Below are 16,772 nucleotides of genomic sequence, written 5' to 3'. Positions count from 1 at the left end.
TAAGCCAGTTTACCTTTTCCTTAAGTGGTACAGAAAGTTGGCATATAAAGACCTTCTTCTTCTTCTAATTTTGGTAGCTGAAGCTGAGAAAGATATCGGTGTGGATGTGACCTATATTGAAGGGGCTGGCCCTCCACGTCAAGAGTCCGTGGCTTCTTGGCAATCTCCAGCCTCTCCAAACTACAACCACCTGCCAAGAGAAAGTGTGATGGAATGTTTCCTTCCCTTTGGCTGGGCCAGGAACTGGACTTGCTGTTCATTTGTTTTCCACCCCAAAGCATCTTGTTTCTCTGCTTCGGTAGCTGCCATATGCCCTTGAGTGCTGGCGGTGATGGATGAGCCTGGTTTTGCTGCTATTTATCTTTCCCAAACTCATAGCACCGGCAGCGTTCTGGGCTCCCCATCCATTACATTCCCAGAGCCTGCCGGAGTGATGCGTCACTCACCTGCTGCTTGCTCCCGAGATGGATATGGGAAAAGACCAGCAAGATTTACAGACAAACCCAACCCAAAATCAGCCTGTCAGTCACAAGGCCTGGTGGGGATGATGGGAAGAGGTCCTCCAACCAAGGGAGAAAAGAAACAAGGATCTCGAAACAGAAGGCGAGCAGACACAGTAGGGTCATTTATGCATGGGAGTTTTACCTGAGGTTCGTTGCTCACTGGACCCACGCTTTCCTGTTCGGAGTCTATGCACCAGCAGTCTCCAAGCTCAAATCAGGAAGTATTTGAATCCCCGCCCCTTGAAATGTTGCTTCATAATTGGCTGTAGTAAGAGAAATGTTCCCTCCTCCTCAAATCCAATTGCTGTATGGAAAAGCATTTTAAGAACAAAGAACAAAAAACAGAGCAATCTGAAAAGGGGGGAGAAATCCAAGCCTGGGTTTTAAAAAGCCTTTCTTTTGCTCAGAAAGAGCTCTGAGGAAGCAGGAAGTATTTGAATCCCCACCTCTGGACATGCTGCTTTGTAATTGGCTGTGAGTGAAACTAAGCTAGTGTGTCCCGCACTTTGCCTTATGCATGGGGATTTCACCCGGGCTGAGCTCAGGGGACAGGGAAGAATCTGGTTAACAGAAGACCGGGAAGTCCCGGGATTTGTGAGGGCTGGCAGCGAGGTCATCTCTAATGGACAGAAAACTCATGCATAACTCTAAGGAACAACCAAGACAGACGGGGATGAACGTGAGTGAAAGTACCCATGCATAAACAACCTATGAGTTATTATACATTTAGATAGTTTATATAGCTATAAAAATAGTATAACAACATAAATATCATTATAATTAATGTGTGCAAAATAAAACCATATGATGGAATTACAAAATAGAATTAACACCGTATAAGCGATGAGTAAGAAAAAAGGATATCAACATAGAAAGAACCTATATATCAACATGGTATAAAACAGACAAGGGATTTCTGCCAAAAGGGGAGGGGTCCTATTGGTGAAGATAAAATGGAAGAGAGGAGAACTATGTAAACTACTTTGGGTCTCCAGGAGAGAAGGGCAAGGTGTCAATGAAGTAAATGAATAACTGAAGTAAATACATTTTAAGTGATGGACCTATTCACTGAAGGACCACCTCCTCCCATACTGTTCAGCCCACCATGTAGAAGCAACCCCAGTAGCTATTATTTGACATAAAGGGGCCAATAAGGCTTCCCCTGGCCTTATAAATTCTCAGAATTTGGCCCTCCTCCTTAATTTGGATGACTACTTTGAGTCCTCTTGAGGGATGCAGTGAAATGGAAAAACCGCATGCAACGTGCCTTGAAATCCTTGCAGGAATGGCAAGATATACATATGATTTTAAAAAGTTAAAGGAATGGAAAGAATCCACCCGTTTGCCGAGAAAAACAAATCAATGTTTGGGTAAAGCAAGGGTGGGTGTTTTTTGTGGGTGTTTTTGGGCTGCTCTGTCCATTTACATATTGTAATAGCTATGGATTTCTACCCACCAAGTGTGGAGGAATGTCCCCCATTGTGACAGGGACTGATCGAAGTTGATTAAGTGGGCAATTACCTGCAAAAGGAAGCCAGTTAATCTGTTTGTCCCCCTCTGCCAGGAATGCATAGTGATTACTGACACACATTTCAAAGGAAGTGGGGGGAGAGAGCTTCTGTTATCCTAGGATTGGTGAGCAAATGTAAAACTAGGGCTACACAGGTTTGGGGTGGGGGGTTCTGCTTCTGTTGGGACACCAAATCGTTGACTGATGAATAGGGTTGCCAGGTGGCTTGGAACGGCGGGCAGTGGCCCGCCAATCCATTGGCCGGCTCATAGCAAGCATCGCATGTGCCCCCGTGGCCGTGAGCAACGCGATCCCATTGCTTCTGGTTTACTTCCAGAAGCGCCACAGCACAAGGGGACAGTTTAGCACTCATATGGGAGTTTGAGTGGTGATTCGTCCCGTTGCACTGCAGCACTTCCGGAAGTAAACCAGAAGTGAAGAGATTGCATCGCTCGAGGACGGGCGTGTGTGATCCCCACTCCAAAAATCTACCGCCAGAGGAGCAGGGGACCTGGCGACCTTACTGATGAAGAGTACACCGCGTGAAAGTCACTGCCCAGTTGCTGCCCTACTGGTGAGGACAAACTAGATTGCCAGCTCTGGGTAGGGAAATACCTATAGAGTTTGAAGGTGGAGCCTAAGGAGAACAGGGTTTGGAGAGGGGAGGGACTTCAATGGGGTATAATGCTATAGAGTCCACCTTCCAAACCGACCGTTTTCTCCAGGTGAATAGATCTCTATCGGCTGGAGATCAGTTGTAATTTCAGATCTCCAGCCAACACCTGGGAACTGTTGTTGTAACCGTATAAAGAGGCAGCACGTGGCTCAAAATAATAAACATCAGTATCAAAAAACAACAATTGTGTTTGTCTTACTGTCAAATGTATTGAAAATAGACCACCAAAACAAATGAAAAGTGTATCAAAAAACACACACAATAGCCTCACAGGGCTAGCCTCGCAGGGCTTATAAGGCAGTGCCAATAGGCTGAAAATATAGGAAAGCCGAACAGCTAAACAAAAATAAAGCCTCCCGGGCTGAATATAAACCAAAAAAGATATGGTTATAAGCAATATACAACAAAAGTGGTGGTTGTAAGCAACACACAACAATGGTGGTATTACAATCACAATAGTAACAAAAGCAAAGCAGAGGCCGAGGCCGGATTGAAAATTTTCATGAAAAAACCTTAACATCTTGTAGTATTAGATGGGGTTATACATGTGATGAACTATTCTACTAAGTTCTAATTCCTTCTCTAAAAGTGGTTGGGTCGGCAAACTGAAGAAGATTCAAAACGCGTCTTTGCCACAGACCCACCTTGGACCGCATTGTCGTTTTGTTTTGTTACTATTGTGATTGTAATACCACCATTGTTGTGTATTGCTTACAACCACCACTATTGTTGTGTACTGCTTATAACCATATCTTTTTTGGTTTATATTCAGCCTGGGAAGCTTTATTTTTGTTTAGCTGTTCAGCTTTCCTATATTTTCAGCCTACTGGCATTGCCTTAAGCCCTGCGAGGCTAGCCCTGCGAGGCTATGGAGCTGCTAGGACCGCCCAAGAAACTGTGTTAACCCTTTACCACCTGGGTCATGGAGAACAGCAAACCATTTTTTTAAAGCAATTAAAACAAGCCCAAGGACATAAACAGCATGAAACTATCCCTATCTGAGCAGCTTTTTAATGATCTCCTTCTGTTCTATGGATAGTTTTTATGCTGGTTATATCCTACGGCTTGTGTTTTAATGGCTTGTGTTTTAATATTGTGGGTTTTTTTTACATTGTAAACTGCTTTCAGCAGGTCTCTGAAGAGTAGGGTTGTCAACCTCCAGGTTCTAGCAGAAGATCTGCTATTACAGCTGATCTCCAGCTGATAGAGATCAGTTCCCCTGGAGAAAATGGCCGCTTTGACAATTGGACTCTATGGAATTGAAGTCCCCTCCCCAAACCCCATCCTCCTCAAGCTCCGCCCCAAAAACCTGCCGTTGGCAAAGAGGGACCTGGCAACCCTACTGAAGAGGCGGCATGGAAATATACTAAATAAATAAACAGAGCAGACTTCAAACCTGAAATAGACCATTAAAAACTTGGGCAGATACTCCTAATTTCTAATCTTGCTTAGCTAATAGCTGCCCATTTAGCTTTAAGTACCCTCGAGCCTCTGTAAATACTCTGGAGAGATCTGGACAGCTTATTCCTGGGAGATGCATATTAGAGGTTCTGATGAATGGTCTGACATTTAAAGTGCTTAATTTGAAACAACCTTCATTATAATAGCGAGCAGAAACCTCAATTTAAAATAAACGCCTCTGATTGTCTTTGCACAAGCCCTGCCTTTTGCAGTTTTTAAAGGCCAGCGTGGTGTAGTGGTTAAGGTGTTGGTAGGACCTGGGAAACCCAGGTTCGAATCACCACCCACACCATGGAGGCTTGCTGGGTGACCTTGGGCCAGTCACACACTCTCAGCCCTGACCCTAGTGTTTGGATGGGAGACCTCCAAGGAATACCAGGGTGACGTGGAGGCAGCCAGTGGCAAACCACCTGCGAAGGTCTCTTGCCTTGAAAACCCTATAAGTCAGCTGTGACTTGATGGCAAATAAAGGCCCACTGCCTTGACCTGAATGGCCCAGGCCAGCCTAATCTTGTCAGAGCTCGGAGGCTAAGTAGAGTCAGCCCTGGTACTGCGCCAAACTGGGATGGGAAGCTGCCTAACCGGTGGCTGCTCCCCCTGGCCCACCCCCGGAACGCCCCCCTGTGCTGGTGCGGCCACTCTACGCCGTGGCCTGTGCCACGGAGGTCTCACTGGCGGAGGGGCAAGGCACGGTCCCGCGGCACTCTGCCACCGGCAGGACTGGCCTTGCCGCCAGCGTAAGTGCGTGCAAATCCGTGATTACACGCACTTACGCTGGTGGCGAGGTCATGCCGCCTCCTAAGAGGTTTCAGCCAGAAACCTCAGGAATGCGCTGTCAGTGTAGTTGTTTTACTGGTTTTAGCTAAATTCTTTTATATATATATTTATATGTGTGTGTGTGTGTGTGTGTGTGTGTGTGTGTTTGTTTTTCAATAATTGTCTGCATATCCTTTGACAATACATCTTATATATATCAATATAAAAAATTAAAGGTGTGTGTCTTCAATATTACATATACGGTAATTGAATATTGACTTCCCCACCGTCTTCCTCCCTCCCTACAATATCTAAAATCTCCTTTGTATTCATAATTTCTAATTGTTATAAGTCATTGTGATATTAATTACTTTCCCCTTATTTAATGCATTTCGATAAGCAATAATCATATAGTATTAATAATAAGGAGGAAAGGGGGGAAAAAACACAGAAAATCATTTTTTAGAAAACAAAAACAAAGAGATACAAAACTCATTATCATAGTTTCTCCAGTTATTGTTTTAGCTAAATTCTTAACCCGTGATGTTGTGCATAATTCTGTGAGCTGCCTTCAGGGTCTCATTCATGAAACAAAGGGGGGGAAATAACCTTCCAGTTAAATAAAGAATACATAATCAAACTTCCTTATACAAACAAGTGGTGCTTTCACAATTGGCTGGTACAACCCATTTTTGTATAGTAAATATTTATATGCTGTTCTTCTGTTTTTCGGGGTTTTCAACATCCGATAATCCGCTTGAGTCTTATATATCTAATTAGAAGATCCACACAGTTTGTCTTTCGGTGTATTTGTTTCTTTTATTGACTGCCGTTCTTGCAGAGGCACAGGGCAGATTCTTTTATTTATTCAAGAGGTGACAGCTCAAAACAATGCGGTAAGAACACCGTAATTGTCAACGAACTTGTCAACGTTGCACTAATACACAGATAGCAAAGCAGGAGTTGCCAGGCTGGGGAACAAAGCAGTGAAAAACAAGTTACAACAGACACATTTTATTAAATAAAACCGGATTGCAAAACTTTAAAAGGCAATTCAATAAGCGCTACATGATATAAACAAAGACTGCCTGAAATGCCACTGACATTAACTCAACCTTATTCCCTTCATAAAAATGCCCTTTTGAATAATTCTGTTTCACGCCTTCTGCACAGTGGTTTTCCCTGTAGGTTTCCGTGTAAATTGGTGCTTGACAGGGGATAATGAGCAGTTAAATATCTCAAATATGAATTGCATCTACCTGTCAGGGTGAGAACCAAAGCCAGGTTTTTCTCCCAAGTCAAGAAATTGTGTGGAAAGTGATCAACAACTGCTGATCTGGGAAGGGGCGGGGGAACACGGCTGATATTGCTCTGTAGAGAAGAAGCAGCCGCTCAAGAGTAGAACCCGTGATGTATAATTAGGGTTGCCGGGCCCTTCTTCACCACCAGCGGGAGGTTTTTGGGGTGGAGCCTGAGGAGGGCAGGGTTTGGGGAGGGGAGGGACTTCAATGCCATAGAGTCCAATGGCCAAAGCAGCCGTTTTCTCCAGGTGAACTGATCTGTGTCGGCTGGAGATCAGTTGTAATAGCAGATCTCCAGCTAGTACCTGGAGGTTGGCAACCCTATGTGTAATGCAGGAGGTCCCAAGTTCAATATTACAAAAATAGTATGCCTAAGAAAGAGTTCTTGGGTTAGGTCTTGGTAGAGTTACCAGCCTCAAGGTGAGGCCTGGAGTTCTGGATCTCCAGACAACAGAGATCAATTCCCCCTGGAGAAAATGGCTTCTTTGGAAGATGGACTCTAGGGTATACCCCTCTGAGGTCCCTCCCATTCCCAAATCCCACCCTCCCTTGGCTTCACCCCGAAATCTTCAGGAATTTCCCAACCCAGTTTTGACAGCTCTACTCCCCAGGGACCACCCTCAAATCTCCAGGAATTTCCCAAACAAGTGTTGGCAACTCTGAATCTCAGAGGACTGCTTCCTGCTGAAGTAGACACCACTGGCCTATGAGAACTAATGGTGAGGGTCATCTTTGTATGTTCCTGCTTAGCCACTCCTGCCCCCTGCTCAACCTGTATATTCCTTTTGTATAGGGATTCTTTCAAAGACATGTCTGTACTCAGAGCCTAGACAGAGTGGCAGATTCGAAACCAAATGAAAATAACACCCTCTGCCAATTGGCTTGTCACGGATACTCAGTTCCAGAAGTTAGAAAAAGAAGGTTCCGAAATAGCGGTGCCTGCCTTCTGTTGCCAATTCCAAGCACAGATATTGAATTAAGAGCACGATTGGAAAGCGAATAAACCCTTTCTGATATGGATCCTGCCTACGTCCAACCTGCTCTTGAAAAAGATAGTTAAATATATATTAAATATTAATATATAGTTAAATATATATTTAACTATCTTTTTCAAGAGCAGGTTGGACGTAGGCAGGATCCATATCAGAAAGGGTTTAGTCGCTTTCCAATCGTGCTCTTAATTCTATATATATATATATTAAGTGAGTCTGTCAGACTGATTAAACTGTATCCTCTTCTGCCCTCCTTGCTGTGGTCTGACTTTGGAAGAAACGGGATGGGAAATTCTCAGGGGCCTGAAATAGAAAGACATCACTTGGAGGTCCAAAAGGTTTAATCCAACGCTATGATTGAATTCTACTCAAATATCCCTGGGTCACTCTGGCTGATGACCCCTATCCAGAGGAACTGTAGGAGCAGTGCCAGAGCACGGGGTTAATGGCTGGAAGTCTTCTCTGCTTATGCTGGACCTTTTTCCTCTACGAATTTAGTGGGTTGGATCCAACCAAGCTTTTCTGCTGGTGAAAAAGGAAGGAGGGGGCCCCACTAATCATCCAAAAAGGCTGTGGAGGAGATCATTCAGAGAGCTGGCGTGGTGTAGTGGTTAAGAGCGGTGGTTTGGAGCGGTGGACTCTGATCTGGAGAACCAGTTTTGATTCCTCACTCCTCCACATGAGCGGCGGAGGCTAATTTGGTGAATTGGATTTGTTTCCCCACTCCTACTAGGGTGGTTGGAGATCAGGCAGCGGATACTCCTGAAAGAGGATACGGATTACTCAGGATGACAGGGTGGAAAGGAACCCATTATGCTCAACCCCTCCCAGCCTAGGGTTGCCAACCTCCAGGTGGCAGCTGGGGAATCTCCCGCTATTACAACTGATCTCCATCCGACAGAGATCAGTTCCCCTGGAGAAAATGGCCGCTTTGGCAGCTGGACTCTATGGCACTGAAGTCCCTCCTCTCTCCAAACCCCGCCCTCCTCAGGCTCCGCCCCAAAAACCTCCTGCCAGTGGCAAAGGGGGACCTGGCAACCCTAACTCCTACACAGGAAGCCAGCTGGGTGACTTTGGGCTAGTCACAGTTCTCTTAGAGCTCTCTCAGCCCCACTACCTCACAGGGTGCCTGTTGTGGGGAGGGGGAAGGAGATTGTAAACCGGTTTGATTCTTCCTTAAGTGGTAGAGAAAGACGGCATATAAAAACCAACTCTTCTTCTTCATCATCATTGTGGGACCTTCTGTGTACGAAAGCCGTAGGGGACAAGGGCTGTAATAAGAAGAGGGATTGGGTGAAATTGAGCGAAAAAGCTGGCTGGATCCAACCCAATGTAACAACAATTAAGATGATGCTACAATGTTATGGTTTGTCTGTACCTGTAAACTTCCTGGACCGGGACTTTAGAGAGCTGGCATAGAAATGCCCTAAATAAGTAACCCCTGCTTGGTATTAGCGTGACATTCCCCCTCTTTCCAATTAAGAGAATATATATCTGAAATCTTTGCAAGTAAAGCGAGAGTTAGAATTTGCTCTTCCCAATTAATTCTTGCTCCAGAGTCTTCTGCTCTCTGTATAGAATGCTATCCGCAGGCTGTGGTGGGCGGGGTAGCAGACTTTTACAGGTTGAGTATCCCTTATACAAAATGCTTGGGACCAGAAGTGTTTCGGATTTTTTCAGATTTTGGAATATTTTGGATTTTGGAATAACATAATGAGATATCTTGGGGAAGGGACCCAAGTCAAATCACGAAATTCATCTATGTTTTATATACACCTTATAAACATAGCCTGAAGGTCATTATATATAATATTTTTAATAATGTTGTGCATGTGGGGCATGCTGTGGAACCTGCAGTTGGCATGATCAGCCTGCACACGAACCATTTTATTCCCCTTTTTGGGCGCTAAAAAAGTTTTGGATTCTGGAGTATTTTGGATATCGGATTTCCGAATGAGGGACACTCAACCCGTATCACTGTGTTTGTACGGCTGCCGAGAGAGTCTGGGTGATAAACACATTTCCAAATGAAGATACAAATGGAAGGCTTTGAATCCCCACCTTGAAAGGGAGCGAACGGCTCCTCTTGGGCTGAAAATCAGAGATGCAATTTTCTCTGCGATGGATACGATAGGTTTTTTTTGGGGGGGGTTAGAACTGCCTGTTTTGGGGCCTGGTGGAGACGCTGCTGCTTGCAGCTTGGTGGTAAGTAATTTGCAGAAGCTAATTCCAGAAGCCTTCAGAAATGATTCACTTAATAACAGAGGCCAGAGGCTAATTAGGTTCAGCATTCCAGAGGGAGGGAAGGAACCCTGAAGCGGCACCATTGAACGATAGGCCCGGGTGCGTTCTGCAAATATTGTGAGCCGTATGGTCCCCAATATCAAATTGGACAAGGGTTTCTTCGGAGGTTTTTTTTTTTTTAGGAACATAAACTATGTAGTAAAGAATTAATAGAAATCGACGACTTCCGGTGACTGAGCTGATCCCGGCACCAGTCTCCTAGGAGAGCTCCTAGGAGAATCCAAGATACGCTCTAAATTGGTGTGCTTTTAGCACGCCAACCCGGTCCTAAAAAGTGGACTGGGATGCAGGAATTCCTCTGCAGCCTGAAGATAGCAGTGTGACTCCCATACTCTCCAAGGGAGCTTTTTTAAGTTGGAGGTGTGGACGCAATCCTGCTTGGCATTGAGGGGAGAAGACATCGCCATGAGCGTTTTCTTTGGCTACTGGCCGGGACCTCCAGCACCTATTATCAACTTAAGAAATATTTAATGAAAAAATACCTCACTCTCCAAAGTCTAAGTGAGCACAAGAATTCTTTTGATCTTACCGGGTACAGAAAGTTAACCGGGCTGACAGCAACTACTGGGAACTCCACACCCCTCCCTCTCATCGTATAAAGCCTTTTTCGCTAAGATAAATCATCAGATAAAGTGGCAAGGACTCTATCAAGTTGATCTGTGGGTAGACAAAACAATCAAACTTCCTGATTGATGTGAAAGGGACCAATTAGATCTTATGACGTTTGAGGGGAAAGGAGAACTAAAACCCTCCCTCTCCTTGGTCACACTACCTTTTCCCGGCTGGGAAGGTCCTCCATCCATGTCCTTAAGTTTCATTTTTAAGAACCAGAAGACATCTAGGAATTGCTGTGATCTGCAGAAGCATGCCTGCCGACTGCGGGGAGAAGGGAAGTGAAATAAGTGTGCAGGACTGAAAGGCATCCCCTCGGTGCACCATCTAAAGGTTTGTCTTTGAAAAACTACAAAAAGGGGACGTCGGAAAGTCCGTGGCTATACTGTTTCCGGTCAACTTCCTACTTCCTGTTTACTGCCGACCTAGAGCGTCTGTAAAAAACTTGTTGGTTTTTTAAAATTTTAAACTTCAATTTCTACTTCAAATTATGAACTATTTGCAAACAATTCGCAGCGATTATGCTTAACAAAGATCACTAATCTACCCACACTCATTAACATCTTGGATCTTGGATCTGCCAAAATCGGTGTTAAGAAGGGCGTTTTGGCAAGAAGTTACAATGGAAAAGTTAATTCAGGATATGATCAATGCACAGAATGAGACAACTGCAAAGCAACATGAACGGTTGTTAAATCAACTAAAACAGATGTCAGCACAGCTGGAGCAGATGATGACCACGTCCAATGTCTCCACCCAGTCAGTGATTCAAACAAGGAATGAATCAATAGAAGATCCTGAAGATGCATCTCTATTTACTGTAATACTAGAGGGCTCTCTAGTTGAAGAGGAAGAGGAAGAACAGACAATGAACCAAACTGCAACAGTTTTGCTGATACCAGTGGAGCTGAATGTGAGTGATCTCTTCAATTTGTTTGATGAACAGTTTAATACCTATTTGGACAGGAAAATTCGAATTGCTGGGATCTCCCTCTTTGAATTGGATATGGAAGACATTGCAACTAAGATCTGCTGTGAAGACCATTCATCTGTAGAAGAGAGCCTACAAAAAAATTTTAAGGATCCTCTTCGGTGCTTAATGATAATGATGAAAAGAAGAAAGCGCTGGAAAACTCGGATAAAGGGATTAACCTAAATGAATCCAATGTCTCTTGTGGTGAAGATCAATAAATGGAATTGGTTAAAAGGAAAGGTTTTAAATGGCTATGGAATTTATTTGTTAATAATTTACTAGTAAGGATTTATTGAATTGGTGTTAGGGAGGAATGGAGAAGTTAAAACAAATTAAAAAATTTTTTTTGAAGTAATCAAATGTCACTATGTTTTACTAATCCTATTATTATTATTGTCTTTCTTTCTCTTTTGATTTCACTATATTATAAGATAGACTCAATTATTAACCCTTTTCTCTTATTTCTCTTTTTTCTTTTTCTTTTTGTTATAGTAAGGGATAGATAAATAATGATAAGAAATATTAGGATTAGAAATTCAATGCAAAAGAATATACAAATTTATTTTAGGATGGAAGAAGGTGTAGGGGAAGTCAACTTTTAACTGTATGTAATAATTTAGGCAAATGTTTTCTATCTGTTTTGGTATTTACTGTTTATTTTTATTTGTTAAAGTATGTGTTTAATATTTCTGGAAAAAATAAATAAAAAATAAAAAAAAAGAATTAATAGAAATCATTAGTTTGGAAGATATCAAAAGCACACAGCCCTATGCTCCAGTGTATACCAATGACACCAAAATCTGTTATATGTGAACATATGAAGTGAACATACAAACATACATGCATACCTATTCTCTACATCAGGGCTTCTTAAACTTTTTCCATTCGCGACCCCTTTCCGTCTGAGTAATTTTTACGCTACTCCGGGTACATAGGTATATAAAATAGGCATACAAATCAAACATTTACTGATAATCAGTAATACATCATAAAGAAATTTATTTTAAAACAATTATTTGGTATACATATAATTTTACCATTTACTGTTGCCAAATTTTTTGCGACCCCCACATTCAGTTACGTGACCCCATATGGGGTCATGCCCACCGTTTAAGAAGCTTTGCTCTACATTTTCAGAGGAGCATGCCCATTATATTAGGTGCTGTGGAACACAAGCAGAATTCTGCTGCAGTCATCTTGTTTGTGGGCTTCCTAGAGGCACCTGGTTGGCCACTGTGTGAACAGGTGGCTGGACTTGATGGGCCTTGGTCTGATCCAGCAAAGCTTTTCTTATGTTCTTATGAAGTGGCCTTATACTAGGGTTGCCATCCTCCAGGTGGTGGCTGGAGGTCTCCCACTATTATAACTTATCTCCAGGTAACAGAGGTCAAATCACCTGGAGAAAATGGCCACTTTGGAAGGTGGACTCCTTTTGTCAGGCATTGGAATATTTAACCACGTTCTGTTTGTTCCAGCCTTCTGGCTCTCCGGATTCTATGGACGTAGCAAGATCGATGCTGGCAATAACTGTACGTTATGCTCATTCTTCTCTCCATCCCTCCCCACAGGTCCCCACTGCAATGCCTTAGTGGACCTGATCGGAACATGTTGGCCTCGTAGTGCTGCAGGACAGCTGGTGGCCCACCCGTGTCCTGAGTTCTTCTTCGGCGTGAGATACAACACCACAAGTAAGTTGGGCAAAGGCTTGACGGGCATAACTCCTGCAGTGAAACTGGTAGGAAAGGATCTCCTTGGCCAAAAAAAGCATGGTTCCTGAAACGCACTTTATTTTTTTAAAAAAATTATTATTATTTTTCAAACTAATTCACATTCTATTATATCATTCCATTCATATAGTATCTACTATAAACAATTTCTATCTTATCATTAAACAAATATATATATCGTTGACTTCCCCTCAACCCCCCCTCTGTCCATGTGATATTCTTATTTCTCTTTGTATTTAATGTCTAATTCATTGTAATAATAATCACCATTATCATTATCTTAAACTCTACTCTTTAACGTTAGTATCTTGATTACTTCAAGGAATTTGAATTAAATCAAAACATATCCCTTTATGTTTCCCAAATTAAGTTCATTTACACAGTATGTTGTCCATGCCTCCCATTCTCCCACATATTCAGCATTTTCTTTTTGATTTATTAATGCGGTAAGTTTTGCTCTGAAACGCACTTTATTCCCCGTTTCAGCCAGGATCAAATTGACCCTTGAAAGGCAGGGACGAAACTGTGTGAAAAATCCACCCATGTAAACAGAAAGTGTGGGAGACATGCACAGTTCCTGTTTAGCTTGCAACACCCCCGCCCCCGGTGATTGGTTGTTTCCCGGGGCAGGGAAGGCCCTCATTGGTCAATTTGAAACAACCAATCACCAGGGGCGTGGGGTGTGTGTCAAACTAAACAGGAACTTCATGTCTCCCGCACTTTCTGTTTACATGGATGGATTGGCACAGTTTCGTCCCTGCTTTTCAAGGTGATGCATACAGTTCCCCAATCCCAGCCCGGGTAAGTTTGATCCTGGGTGAAACGGGGAATAAAGTGGGCTTTTTGATAGACTTTTTTTATATATAATTTTTTTATTATTTTCCTTCATTTAATACATTTATGTAAACATCAACATTTAACACTAAAAGTTAATAAAAGTAATAAGAAATCTATAATAAACATATAGTGACTTCCCCCTCACTCTCTTCCATCTACAAATAAAGTGTATATACTTTTGCTGATTGAGCTAATCCCCATATTAATTAATGAGTATATATTTATCTTATCTTATCTAATATTATTCATTCAATACCTTAATTTAATCGTGATACAGAGTATATATGAGAGATTAAATCAAAGAATATCCTTTAAATGGTCCCATCAAAAATTGATTTTCATAATAAATTCTCCACGCCTCCCATTCCCCCAAAAGGCTTTTGATAGGCTTTTGATAGGCTTTTGCCGGCCCTAAATGTGTTATATGTGGTATTAGATTTTCTCCTGAAATAAATAGATATGTTGTACTTACATAATTTTTAGAGTGTATAACCTTTGGCCTTGGGTGTTTATTTTTTCTTGACCTTTTGGGTATTTCATTATATTTTTGTGTGCCGTGAAGTCACATCTGATTTATGGCGACTCCGTAGGGTTTTCAAGGCGAGGTGGTTTGCCATTGCCTGCCTCTGCATCACGACCCTAGTACACCCATCCAAATACTCACCAGGGCCGACCCTGCTTCTGAGATGTGACAAGACCAGGCTAGCCCGGGGCTATCCAGGTCAGGGCACCTTAGAGACTAGTAAATGCAGTGTGATGCATGCTTTTGTGGGCAGAGGTCTTCTGAGGTTCATACGTAGGCTTGCCAGGCCCCGCAGCTCCACTGGCGGGAGCTTTGCAGGGCCATGGCGGATGTGCATGGCGGGCACGGGCTCCTGGGGCAGCACACGCACACACACCGTGCAACGCGCCTACGTCACTTTTGGGTCTACCAGACGCTCTAGCGATCCCAGCAGAAACTCTGTGGTTTCCATACAGTTTCAGCCGAGGTTGCCAGAGTGGGTAGACCCGGAAGTGACGCGTGCAGAGCGTGCGTGCGCCTGCCGGCCCTCAGCTGGCCGGCGGGCAACCCGGTGGACTGGTGGGGTTTTACCCGCCACCACCCGGCACCTGGCATCCCTATTCATACGTATCTCCATGAAGTGTATTGATTTTCACTTTATACAGCTAAATCCACAACAGCATATTCCATAGGCAGATAGGTTTGTGAGTCTCTTGCAGGGAAAAAATAAAACGCCAGCAGTGTGTTATACGGCACGTGTATTGTGGTCCGGAGTTCACATGTCTTCTTTAGTATCTTCGGGTATTTTTTTTCTCAACAGAACATTTTGCTTAAAATTGGCACTTACGTGAGATGAAGAAGGGGAAACTTCCCACTCTCCTCTTTTGTTCTGAGCCAGGCAGATGTTAGTGCAGAAAGGGCTATTTTTTGTACTTAAATGTGGTGATTGTTGCCAATCACAAAGAGTTATGAATTACTACACCTGGGCAAAGACGGGAATATTCTGAGGGGGAAGTTTACAATATTATTTTAGAAGCCTCTGACGGCCGTGATTTCGGAACATTGCATTTAATGGTGTCAAATGTCATTTTGCCTATTTCTCCTGCTGCTCTTAGTCAGCAAGACTTTGGTAAGGCTGCCCGAAATGGGATTTATTTTTCCCCAGGGCCAGATTTTGTGGCTATGGATGGATTATTTGCGCTATATAAGTGGCACAAAACAGCTGTCAATTCTTACTGCTTTTTGGTTGAACCACACTACACATTAGATGTTAACGCAGGTAACCTTATCCTGACAAGCCCTCGCTGAAGAGAAAACAGAGGAAAGCATACCCCTGCTAGGGACCCCAGGCCTCTTTCTTATGTAGTTCAGCAGGGTCCTGCTGTGCTCTTGGCCTGGGGGGAAATCTGTTGCAATCTTTATTCTATTTCCAAACTCACTCTTTCCATGTGCAGATGCAAATGAGGATTAAAATCAGGCTGCCAGGCAGAGCAGGAAATAATCTGGAGATAATAAAAGTACCACTGCAGCTGGAGAAGAATCTTAACTGCTGCCACCCCTCCCCTCAAACCTTTCTGAAACGTCTGGTACAGGGGTTCCCAACAAGGTGTCCACCGACACCTTTCCTGGTGAAATAATTTTTTTGGGTGGGGGAAGAAGAAGAGCTGGTTTTTATATGCCAACTTTCTCTACTACTTAAGAAAGAATCAAACCAGTTTACAATCACCATTTAGATTTATAATGGTCTGATCCTGCATTGAGCTGGGGGGTGGGCTAGATGGCCTGTATGGCCCCTTCCAACTCTAAGATTCTCTGATTCTATGACTAGCAGAGCTTTGAACCCTTTGGATCTCCTTGCTGCCAGCACTGCTAAATCTCTCCCCACACCTTTCTTTTCCAGACAACGTTTACAGAGAGTGCTTTGCAAACGGGAGCTGGGCAACCCGCGTGAATTACTCCCAGTGTCAGGAGATTCTCAACGAGGAGGTATGAACTCTCTCCTACATGTCAAGTTTAAGCATGTATTTCTCTACATGTGGATTAGAAGAAACGACACTGATATCCAATCAGATGGAGAGGTTGGAAAGTGGGCCTGACGTCCTCTCTATAAAGGCCCGTGTCTGCACTGCAAATTGAAACTGCTTTCACTGCCCTTGTTTCTCCCAAAGCATTCTACAAATTTTTTATCACAGATCTTTGTAGGCATTTATTTATATATTTGTACTTTGCTTTGCTCCCCAGTGGCAAACCAAAGCAGCTTACAACATAGAATCACAGAATCATAGAGTTGGAAGGGACCACCAGGGCCATCAAGTCCAACCCCCTGCACAATGCAGGAAATTCACAACTACCTCCCCCCTCCACACCCCTAGTGACCAGAAGATGGCCAAGATGCCCTCCCTCTCATCATCTGCCTAAGGTCACAGAATCAGCATTGCTGACAGATGGCCATCTAACCTCATTCTCTCCTCCTCACAATAACACCCCTGTGTGGTAGGTTAGGCTGAGAGTATGTCTGGCCCAAGGTCACCCAGCATGCTTCCATTGCAGAATGGGAATTCAGCCCTGGGTTTTCCAGGTCCTATCCCAACCACTACATAATGATAGTTCTCTGTTTA

General features: G+C 43.4%; 2 protein-coding genes across 2 annotated transcripts in view; one reads left to right on the top strand and one right to left on the bottom strand.

The window, feature by feature from the left end:
* PSMC5 (proteasome 26S subunit, ATPase 5) overlaps positions 1-16,772 on the bottom strand; it is a 203,464-nt gene that overhangs the window by 82,949 nt on the left and 103,743 nt on the right. The gene's annotated exons all lie outside the window — the stretch shown is intronic.
* CRHR1 (corticotropin releasing hormone receptor 1) overlaps positions 1-16,772 on the top strand; it is a 60,723-nt gene that overhangs the window by 19,007 nt on the left and 24,944 nt on the right. The window contains exons 3-4 of the mRNA XM_056864641.1: positions 12,657-12,776; positions 16,055-16,140. Of these exons, the coding sequence (XP_056720619.1) occupies positions 12,657-12,776; positions 16,055-16,140 (206 nt within the window). The remainder of the gene's footprint in view (positions 1-12,656; positions 12,777-16,054; positions 16,141-16,772) is intronic.

The sequence above is a fragment of the Euleptes europaea genome, chromosome 18 (assembly GCF_029931775.1).
Source record: "Euleptes europaea isolate rEulEur1 chromosome 18, rEulEur1.hap1, whole genome shotgun sequence".
In the NCBI taxonomy this organism is placed as follows: domain Eukaryota; kingdom Metazoa; phylum Chordata; class Lepidosauria; order Squamata; family Sphaerodactylidae; genus Euleptes; species Euleptes europaea.
Note: the sequence above shows the minus strand (reverse complement) of the source record. Positions and strands in the feature narration are given on the sequence as shown.